The following is a 12,392-nucleotide window of genomic DNA, read 5'->3' on the forward strand; positions in this document are numbered from 1 at the left end:
CGATTGAGATCGAGCTGAAGAGTCTCTTTTGAACCTATTGTTCCTAACGGCTTTTTTGTACACGTTTCCGTAACATTCCATCAGTTATTGTTTCCGTTTTAACAGGAAGAAGATGCAATTTCAGTCAGTTTTCTTCCTCATAAATATACAAATGAAATCATTCCACTTTGTAGACAAAACTTTTGTATTGTCAGAACATTGGTGTATGGTGGTCCAAATGTAAGTACCTTTACTTTTTTCTCATTCAATGTGTTATTAAAACAGTAGGATTACTTGTTATAACGCTTTGGGTTTCTTGTTATGCTTGCATACGTCACATGGTCGTCCAGTACTTTCTTTACAAGTTGAAGACATTGGTATCTAGTGTGAAAAATTTGATGTCAGTCAGTCAGTCAGTCAGCTACAACGTAGGACCAGGCACACATATGCATCGATCCAAGTTGTCATATCTCGTTAGCACAGCAAGATGAACACCGGATTCATAGAAATAGTTAATCTAGTGGTGGTAGTATATAAAAGATAGGTTGTATGTAAGGATATAGTATAGGATGGAGGAACGTTGTGAAGCAAGTTTAATCTCAAGGTTTAAGGGAAGATAAAGAGTGTATACACCTACGCCATTGTGATCGATTCTGAGCCATGTCACACACAGTCTCCAACCATTGGTTACGATAGTCACGCGGAACCTAACCAACTAGTCGGCATCTACCAACATGGCTCAGACTAGAAGTTAGTGACTTCAAGCACTGATGCCACATTTTGGTTTGGCCGTCCCTAACTCTTTTCCAACCATCCCCTACACTAGTCAGCATAGGGCGTCGTGGTAATCGGTGTTCAGGCATACATAACACGTGGCTCAACCATCTCAGTAGATGAAGTTTCATGACCTCATCAACTGATTTACCAGCATTTCCTAATACCCTGCATCTAACCTCACTATTACTTACCCGGTGATTCCAGCAGATGAGAGCAATATTTCTAAGGTATCTGTGGTCAAATACTAGTAACTTGACAGTATCTTCTACTCCTAATGGCCATGTTTCACATCCATAAAGTAGAACAGAACGAACTGCTTTGCAGTATACTCGTCCCTTAATTGTTCGAGAGATATCTCGTCTTCGCCATAGGTGATGTAAGTTGACAAAAGCCAAACGAGCTTTTTGAATCCGTGCTGAGATTTCGTCAGACACCAACCCATTAGGGCTGATCAGACTTCCAAGATAAGTGAAGTTGTCGACGCTTTCGACTACTTCACTCCCTATCCTTAGTTCAGGGTTTTGACGAAAAATTGATGACATTTCTCTAAATATATGTGTCAGGCATTCAATTGTTTCTTTGAAGGTTATGTCGGTTGACTTCTTTGGGAGAATAAAATTACAGAATTTTTCATGTTCGGACACTCTGAGCTTTCGTAACAATAATCTCAATTTTGAACTTTTGTCCCACTCTTTACATTCATTTTATAAACAAATCCTCATGGCGTTTAAACCACACCTCAAAAGTAACTCCACTTTCTGGATCAAATCTAAATTCAGTTATAGAATTAGAGAATTTTGCTGTTGCAACAAGGTTTTCAGATAATCCATTCTGTTGCTACAAAATTCACTTTAACTCAATATGTAAGCGTAGATCTGTTTTAATCACCGTCGTCAATTTTTATAAACGGTAGGATACTTGTTATAACGCTTGGAGTTTCTTGTTATAACAGTCCTTCCACTTTTTACACGTATGTGGGATGTTAATTTACCTTAGACGAATATCTACACTAGATTCCCTTTCCAGTGTCTATTCTACAGGATTTCAACACAACTCAGATCAAGAACATGAGATTAGCCTGATTGACTAGAACGTCAATATATTTCCGCACCAAAAATCCGACACAATCCAACAACAAGGAACAGTCAATCAATAATAATCAGGATAGGGGAATATATAACACTTATAACACCTATCACACTATCTACATGTCTGACAAACAACCAATTATTATCATTCTCGCTCACACATCACAATGTCATTGATTATAACTATCCTATTCATGATAATGAATGTATTCTATCATTATTTATGACTACTCAATGGAGATTTTGTAGCTTTGCTCAAAGTATAGTTTACATTTAGTCGAGTAGATTGTGAAGGTTAGATCAATATGAATAGAAACCTGGTGGAATTATTTGAATTGCCAAAATATAATAAGTGGAATAGGGCATTGGATTTATGCTACAATTGTAGATAGTGTAGTATTTCCAATAATATGTCTACTATTATTTTGTTCATTTTTCAAGTTTTAAGTGATAAGTCTTGCTAATTGAACTCTATATTCGATTCCTAAGCTAGTCTCGTAACCCCCATGCTGAATCTACAGAGTAACTTGAACACGAGAGAAAAGGTGCAAAATATGCGAGAAGTACTTTACTCCAAAGGTTCATTCATTTACAGAAAAATATAGGGTTTTAATGGCATTTTAGAAATCCTTGGGTTTTCCTGAAAATTCTAGAATGCTACTAAACATAGTACCAGTGTAGTAATCAGCCAACTCTATATGTAACTTTTCATTTTCGTGATGTTTCTGGCAAAACTTCTAGTCAAACGCTGATTGGATAAAAATGCTTCTTAATGTTTCCTGAGCCTTTTTTGTCTTTTACGAGCAATTTTCTGGATCACCCCAACAATAAGTTTCTCAAGTTTTCGTGGACATTTATAGATAGAACGGTTCAGTGATAACGGATCTTTGATCAATGAGAACAATAAAACTACATATACAAATTGAATATAATGACCGTTCAATCAATGAACAAGACTAATATAATTATTGTAGAACTGTCAGTACTACTAAATCTTTCATATATAACTATGAATCGCCTGTAAAGTTTATTCATTCAAGAAACTTAATAAAAAAAATTAAATTAACTGTAAGCCCAGATGGATAGTGGTTAGCAGTGGAATCCAGTTTGGCGCGCGTTTCGTCCGATTTGGGACTCGTCAGGTGGATGTACCTGCATCTCAAACTTGATGTTCACCCTGGGACTCGAACCCAGTACCTTTCGCTTCAAACGCCATCGCGTTATCCACTCGGCCACTGAGTCTTGATAGCCCATTGCTGACTGACCAGTTGCAGTTTTAAACATCAATGAGAAGATTCAAACAAACAATACTAAATGAATTTAAATCAAACTAATGTTTATTTCTAACACCAAACTACCTTACTTTCTAAAGTGCCATTTGGGATTAATACATACATTTAAACGGTGGTAGGTTCCCATTTATCTCTATTTGACATCGGCATTTTTGTCATAAGTTTATTGTTCCCTTTTGTATTAGCAGGTTTTTTTTATTTGGATTTCCTTTCTAACAATTTTTATAATCATTGATCTGCAAGTGACATGACAACACCCATTTCGTAAACCGAATACCGTTGATCAACTGGGAATATCATATATAACATACAAGTAATCAATATCCAGATGGCATAATTAGTTTTTGATCTATGGAAAAACTATTTACTTAAAAGCTGTCTAAGTGTTTAGATCACTTAGTACGGAGCAATTTACTTGAATATTTTCATAGTCGAAAGCGTGAGTCAATTGAAGCTAGACCATCAGGGAAAACCTTGAAGCACTGGATGGCCTTTTCGTCCTATTTTGGGACTCCTCAGCAGTGTGCATCCCTGGTGGTCTAGCTTCAATTGACTCACGCTTTCACCTATGAAAATACTAAATCTCCACAAAAACCCCTTCTTACTTGAATATGTTGAAAAAGTTGTGAACTACTTAATCAATCTTCAAACTGACTAGGAGCTATTTTATTTCATTTGAAACATCACTGGTAACACTACAATACTGAAGTGATCTTGTATGCTACACTCAACCTTTGTGCTATTTTCTGAAGATTTAGAAATATTTTTTCGTGGAACTTTACAATCAGTTGTTTGTCTGTCTTGTCAACATACACAACGTCGTAGTCAGTACATATGATATTGTAGACATGATTTTATAGCTACTTCTTCAGTAGCGCATCTTTGGCTTTCATTGAAGTTTTGTTTTACATGGTGAATTTTCGGGAACATTATTGCTGGTATCATTATGACGGATGGTAACATTATGGATTATCCATTCTTAACAAGAGATCAATAGTGAAATATACGTTTTTATGAGTATACACTATAACTCACAAGTGTTTTGATTCATATTAACTTCACAGATTTCCATTAGTTGCAATAACAAGACCTTACTTATATATATACTAACATCGGGATAACAGACTGCTGGGGATACTAGGTCCCCAGAAATCACTTGATAAACGTCTTGTTTTTGTAAGTTTATTTTAAAAATTCGAATTTCTTATTTTCGCGTCAAAAATGCTCACTTTTACCTTCAGTTTGCATTATCGACTTAGAAGGACACCTTAAATGTCATTAGTTAGTTCCCTCTTCTAGTATACTATTTTTCGCATTGTATATGTAAACATGAGTTGTATGCTTGCTCATTTGTGCTTCTGACTACTTGTACTAATAAACGTTTCCCTCGATTGAATCTGATCTTCTCCCTCTAGTCATCAGAGATAAGATGTTGTGGAATAGCTTAGCTTGTTTTATTGTTGTGTTTCAAGTGATATCGTAATGTCTTCAAACATAACAGAGACGGTATCCATTGTTGAAAACTTTGAAACTGAGATAATACCTGTTATCTAATAGGTACCACTTCATAATAATATCATGCTGTTAAATTTTCAATGAAAAATAATTCTATAGAAACCGTTTTCAACAGATTTCTTTCCGTTGGATATCAAATATATATCAACATATTTAAACACAATATTACTTACTTACGCCTGTTACCCCTCGTTGAAGAATATAGGCCGCACACCAGCATTCTCCATCCAACTCTGTCCTCGACAATCCTTTCCAGTTCTTTTCAGCTAACATTCATCCTTTGCATATCTGCGTCAATCTCCCGGCGTGATGTGTTTTTTGGCCTACCGCTTTTCCGTTTCCCTTCAGGATTCCAAGTTAGCACCTGCCTCGTAATGTACTTTGGTCATTTCTCGAGTGTATGTCCTATTTACTTTCAACGTCTTTTCCTAATTTCCTCTTCATCTGGAAGCTGGTTTTTCCTCCTCCATAAAACACTGTTGTTGATAATATCCGGCCAGTGAATGTTGAGTATTTTGCGCAGACAATTGTTTGTAAATACTTGTACCTTCTTGATGATGGTTGTGGTAGTTCTCCACATTTCAGCTCGACTGTAACAATGTAGCCCTTACTTTGCCAATCCTCGCCTTTACATCTGCATCAAATTTTTCATGTTCATCAATAATGCCTTCCAGGTACGTGAATGTTTCCACCCCTTCCAGAGTTTCTCTATCAAGTGTAATTGTGTTGATGCTATCCTTGTTGTATTTGAGAATCTTGCTTTTTCCTTTGTGTATGTTGAGGCCTATTGATGCGACTGCTGCTGCTACATTTACTGTCTCCGTCTGTATTTGTTGGTGTGTATGAGATAGGAGGGCAAGGTCATCTGCGAAGTCTAAATCATCCATTTGATTCTAAAATGTCCATTGTATTCCGTGTTTTCCTTCAAATATTGAAATCTTCATAATCGAGGCAATCACTAGAAGAAAAAGGAAGTGGGAGAGTAGACAGCCTTGTCTGACTCCGGTCCTTACTGGAAATGCATCTGTTAGCTGTTCTCGATGCACGACTTTGCACTATAGTCCACCGTATGAGTTCTGGATAATGTTGACAATCTTCTCACGAACTCCATATTGTCGAAGAAGTTTCCATAATGTTCTTCTGTCCATACCCACAAACACCATCTTATAATCAATGATCAATCAAAACTTACTTATTACTAATCCTTTCCAAAACTGATTTATAATTCTTATTTCTATTCTATTTTATTTTAGTCATCTTTAGAACTTATTCCAGCAATCACTGTTATTACTGATAAGAATATAAATTTCAATGATCATTCCAATGATAATAATATTAAATCTAATGAAATAATCAATGAAGAATGTTCTTTATTAAATGATTCACATAATAAAACAATAATCAATAACAAAGATAATCAAATCAATCATGAAAATAATCAACAATCAATAATCAATACAATCAATACAAATAATAATAATAATAATTTAAAAATAAATAATCAATTTGATAATCAATTCAATAATAATCATAATCATCATAATCAATCAATAAAAATATTTGAAAATTTAAATTTCCCACCAAAAAATCAATTTCATAAATTTAAACAAAATTCATTAGATTTATATTCAAATTATTTAAAAAAATCAAATGAATCTCCAATTTTTTCTATGATTTCAAATGAATATAATAATGAAATAGATCAGTTAAACAATAATCCATCCATTGAACAATTGAATGATAATAATAATAAAACAAATACTACTAATAATACTACTAATACTACTTCTACTACTACTAATAATAATAATAAAGTATATAAGAGAAGATTTGATTTGAATTACCCTCTTATGAATTTATCAAATTCTTTGGAAAATTTTATTGATTCTTCTAAAATGAAAATGTCAACATTAGATATAAAATATAAATGTAAATCATTAGATGATATTAATCAACATAATGACAAATCTTTTGGAATTTATTCTAGAAATGAATGGATGTAAGTTATCTTTTGAAAATATTTATTCCTCCAGATTTGAAATCTTGAAGTTCATTGGTGTTAGATGAAGAAATTTCATTATGTTTTTTGTAAGACGAAAAATTAGGATTAGATGGGGTTTTGTGGAGATCTACGTAACTTTAATAGTTGAATCCATGTGTCGATTGAAGCTAGACCACCATGGAAAACCTGGAAACACTCGAAGGCCATTTCATTCTATTGTGAGACCCCTTAGCAGTGTACACCCACGATCCCGCCTACGATAGGTTTGAACCCAGGACCTGTTAGTCTCGCACGTGAACTCCTTACCTCTAGACCACTGAGCCAACATCCAACGGTGTTAATGTCAAACCTCAATTAATCCTCGAAATTGAACGACATATCCACCATTATCTTCAATGAGTTACTATCTCAGACCTGGTTGAACTCCACTGGTCACTGCTTCTCACTAGAACTTCAGGAAGTACCTCTTGAAGCCAGTCACTAGTGAAAATATGTTGATTACTATTATATCCACAAAAGCTTTCTGATACTAACCAACATATAGATTACTTTTTTGACCAAAATACTACTGATATACAGTTATGCACCAATCCGACCTCTGATAATATTGTTCAAAATAGTCTAACAATTCTTCAGAAGTATGACTCTACAGTTGCATCATCCTTCACCAACATTCATTTCCCACTAGTATGATACGTTACATGGACAGCTTTTGATTTGAAAACAGTTAATTAGATAGTGAATGAACTGATAATCACAAGGAATTGTACTTGTTTGGTGTTTGTATGAATTCATGAAAACGACAGTCTCCGCTTCATCGTTGTAGTCTGTACTTCTCTGGTTGAAACCCAAGGTCCAGTTGGAAAAAGTTGTTTTTCCCAATAGTGCTTCCTTTATATTCGATGAATATCGTAAATCTTTTGAATTTTTTAATTTTTATTCGTTATTTCTCTAATTGACCAGTCCATCATGTATCACATTGTGGTGTTTGTCGACAGATATAAGTAGAATATATTACCAACCGAAAGTGAAATGCCTGGTGGTAGAAGGTTAAGAAGATCGAAAAGAAGAGAACGATAACAGAGGTTGATTGGTATGGAAACAAAGGAACAACAAAGTCTGAGATGATTGAGGGATATTTTCCACATGAAGTATTTACTGTATGGTTTTCAGATTTTACTAAGATATTTTGTAATTTCGTATCCAAATACATCCGGCTTTCCCTTCGGCGTTCTCATTCACTACGATATGGCTATATTTCAATAAGATATTCACAAGAAACAACTTAAATGATAAATAACAAAATTAGGTGACGAAATTTTACCTTATGAATCTTTACATTATTAGCAATATTTTTATGATGGTAAATAAAGTAATTTTAATCTCAAGGCTTAATGGAAGACAAAGAGTGTGTACGCCTACGCCAGCATGATTGATTCTGAGCTATGTCACCCAGAGTCTCTAACCTCTAGTTATGATGGTCGCACATATCTATTCTATCGCTGATTCAAATTCATACTATGGTGTGGGTTGTTTATATATTCACATAAGTACTATATATAACGATGGTCGGGTATTGAATGCATTTCAGTAGAAGATCGATAAAAAGAGAACGGAAACGGCATGCAATTGGTATGAAAATGCATGAACAATAATAATCGGAGACGATAGACTGATAGTTGGAGAAGGAACGGTAAAGATTGAGACGATTAATTGATAGTTTGCAAATTAACTATTCACCTATATGGTTCTTATATTTTACTGAGATATTCTGTAATTTTGTGCTCGAATACATTCAACTGTCCCTACCCGTGTTCTTGTTCACTACAATACCAGTATCTTGAACATGGTTATATAGTGTTTTAAACTAGAAATGTTCTTTATCTCATCTAAATATGTAAAGTTTATGAAGGTATTTAAATTCTTGATATAAAAGTTGTTTTAACGGAATAATATTCTAGTTGTTAGTAAAATACTGATAATGATTAGCTAAACTAACATTATTGATGTAAATTCTCACATTAATGAATGAATAGCTATCAGAACACAAAACACTTAACTAGTGAAAAAGTATCTTTTTTTGTTTTCTAATAAAATGACAAACTTCTTTAAGAACTAATAAACAACAAAGTAATCATAACTACAAGTCGTTTTAGAACATTAGTAGGTGCAGATTTTATCAAACAATTTCGTGGATTGATTAAAGTTATATATTAACACCGTTGGATACCGGTTTAGTGGTCTAGAGGTTAAGCGCTCGCGCCAAGACTGATAGGTCCTGGGTTCGATTCTCGCATAGGCTGGATCGTTGTTGAGCACTGCTAAGGAGTCCCAAAATAGGACAAAATGGTCATCCAGTGCTTCCAGGCTTTTCATGGGGGTCTAGCTTCAATTGACTAATGACTCCAACTATAAAATTACTAAAATCTCCACAAAAAACCGCTCCTGAAAATAACATTCAAGTATATCAGTAATATATCGAATATTATTGATAATAGTACTGACAAGTTCGTTAATTTAATAAATCTTTAAATTATAGAACCATTCCCTTATTGTTATGACCTCATAAAAATATATAGGACGTATGCTAATTCGTTATTGATTCTATGTCCGGCTTTTATCACGTGAATTATCCACCAATCGAAATACGACTTATCTAATCTTAACACTGTGCCAAAGCAATGACGTTCAACTGGTATGATCAGTCTAGCGTCCTTATTGGTCCCTTGTCCGCCTAGCCCTTCCACTTGAACCTAGAACACCAATTGCCTTTTCTGTTATACCAATCTATGCGATTCAATTATTTCAAACATACTCGGTTTATATACCAGACAGACAAATCGCATCACACCATAGGATGGAAAATAACATTTGTACATGATCAAGCCAAATGTCTCTGTGAACGCGGGATACGGTAATCAATAAACTCAACATAATTTGGGAACAGTATTTTGTACGGTAATAATTCATAGATCAAAATGAAGCTTATAATAAGATGAATATAGACATGCACAATCTAATTACTTAATAGTTAAACAATATGAATATCTATAGAATAATCGTCCATTAATAGGTCTCGGAAGTTACCCGTACTCATATCTTCACTAGGATATAACACTTATATTACTAAAACATGGACATAACATAAATATGATCTCGTTTTTTAAACCTTATCAATCATTTCTAATCAGCTAAAAACATTTTTTTCTTTACCCTAGTGATAATGACTTTAAATGAATACACCTTTTTATTATATTCTCTCTAATTGTTTTAACAGATATAATACTGGCAATTACTGTCAAGATGAAAGTTGCAATCGAATAAATGATATATCCATCAATTTATGCCATGGTAACAATACTACTACTACTACACCTACTACTACTACTACTACTACTACTACTAATAATAATAATAATAATAATAATAATAGTAATGATAATAATGATAGATTAACAAAACAAAATCAGCTGATTTCAACACTTTTTACAAATTTTCATCAAACACAAAATGAAATTACCATTATAAAATCAGAATTATTAAAAATCAATGAAAAACTTGATAAAATACAAAAAAATTTTACTGAATTTACTAAATTTTTTATAAAAAATGAAAATAATGAATTAACAAATCTTTATACTACTAATAACAGTAATATGAGTAGTATTAATAATAACCATGAAAAACGATTAAAAACGATCTATTCAGTAACAGAAAATGATACTACATCTTCAACACAAATGGACACTACTCATACTACTACTACTACTACACCTACACCTACTACTACTTATAATAATAATAACAGTAGTAATAGTAGCGTAAAAAATTTAAAAGATGATTTGCCTACACATAAATCTATGAAACCATCAACATTAAATAATTCACGTCCATGTTTACATCAATATAATAGAACACATCATCATCATCATCATTATTCACCAGAGAATCGTGTAGTTACATTCCAGTTACCACCGCGTAATTATGATTTTCGTAGTCAAAGTTTAACTAGTTCAAGACAAATATCACCTGAAACACCAAAATTGAATCCAATTAAAAAATTATTACATAAACATCCATCTATATCACATGATCTGAATTAAAGGTATATTCAAACTTCAATATTACACATTACACATATAATATGTATATTATGTAATCAGTATTATATAGATAGATACACTCATTTTGTATAGATTCACTCAAACGATACACATTCATTTCTGTCGACATGTTGTTTCTTTCTCCTTTTTTCTCAGATATCATTTTTGTTTTTGTATTTTCTATCATTTTCTTCTTATTTCTATTCATACAACAAAAGAGGTAAAGAATTTGGATAGAAACTATTTTTGTTTGACTATAATGTTTCTAAGAGTATCTTTAAATGTTTATTCATTGATTCACCTGGGTTTTTACTTCTGTGTATATGTGTGTATGTAAATGAGTGAGTGAGTGTTGCGTTATTAACAGATAAGATGTACAAATCGTTAGATAATTCTATCATAAACAGAATGAAAATATTTTTCCTCAACAACAAAAGAAAAGTGTTTCGTATCCTTCATAGCAACAGCTTATTTTTTACTGAGAAACACTTTACCCCTTCTTCTCCTTCAAAAAACAAACAAGCAAACAAAACTATACAAGATATACATTTTTTTCTTATATCATTCTATGTGTATATTGATAAACATTCAACAAATATGTACAAATCAGTAAATATCAAGGGAAACATGAATGACACTTTTTTTTGGGGGGGGAATAGAAATGAATACCCCCCTACAATAATCTCAACAATTAAAATGATGAGAATTAAATGGAAAGAACAAAAAAAAAAGAGAAAAGAAAGTAACAAAAGATAATGTAGTTAATTAGACTTTTTGATTGAATTTAATTCATTTACATTTGGGAACTAATTCTATTTTGTAGATTTGAACGAAATATATTTTTTTTAGAAAAAAGTTTACATGTTTCTTAGATGATGTCAGTTACTGTAAGGGTGGGATCAAACTCTTCTAATATCTTAACTAAGCACACTAAACACTTACTATTTGTACGTTATGTAATGATCTAAGTGTTGGGGCAATCCTGAAAATTACTCGCAATAGACACGACAAGCTCATGAAACATTAAGAAACATTTTTATCCAATCAGCGTTTGATTAGAAGTTTGACTAGAAATATCGCGAAAATGTAAAGTCACATGTAGAGGTTCTGATTGACTGATTACTATACTGTTACTATGTTTAGTAGTATTCTAGAATTTTCAGGAAAACCTAAGGACTTTTAAAATACTATAAAAACTCTATATTCTCTGTACATAAATAAACCTTTGGAGTAAAATGCTTCTCGTATATTTTGTGCCTTTTCTCTCGTGTTCAATTCGCTGTGTAGTTTTAGCTTGAGGGTTACGAGACTAGCTTAGGATTCGAGTATAGCGTTCAATCAACAAGACTTATCACTAAGTAACCACAGATGATGTCTGTGATATAACTGAAAGAGTGGATATATGATTCGAAATTCTTAAAAAATCAGCATAGAAAGCTTTAACCTGTCAAGAGGACACAAAAGGTGAATATAATAAAATGAAAATATTTTACAGTTTACTGATTATTCAGTAGTTACTAATATTATTACAATGGTCATTAATCAATGATCAATTAACTGTAAATACATCTCAGTCCTGAAAAAGATCAGTTGTAACCTCATTAGCTCAAAGGTAACATCTATTACTATAAAGCTG

The 12,392-nt window shown here is 32.8% G+C and overlaps 1 protein-coding gene and 1 non-coding gene across 2 annotated transcripts in view; one reads left to right on the forward strand and one right to left on the reverse strand.

The window, feature by feature from the left end:
- Smp_151810 (putative voltage-gated potassium channel) overlaps positions 1-10,756 on the forward strand; it is a gene marked incomplete at both ends in the record, with an annotated part of 89,711 nt that extends 78,955 nt beyond the window's left edge. The window contains 3 exons of the mRNA XM_018797410.1: positions 5,915-6,016; positions 6,566-6,650; positions 10,462-10,756. Of these exons, the coding sequence (XP_018652454.1) occupies positions 5,915-6,016; positions 6,566-6,650; positions 10,462-10,756 (482 nt within the window). The remainder of the gene's footprint in view (positions 1-5,914; positions 6,017-6,565; positions 6,651-10,461) is intronic.
- Smp_tRNA_02177_Gln_TTG.1.1 lies at positions 3,017-3,083 on the reverse strand. The gene has a single exon. It is a non-coding gene (tRNA).
- Positions 10,757-12,392: the final 1,636 nt, after the last annotated feature.

This window comes from Schistosoma mansoni, chromosome 4 (genome assembly GCF_000237925.1).
Source record: "Schistosoma mansoni strain Puerto Rico chromosome 4, complete genome".
NCBI lineage: Eukaryota > Metazoa > Platyhelminthes > Trematoda > Strigeidida > Schistosomatidae > Schistosoma > Schistosoma mansoni.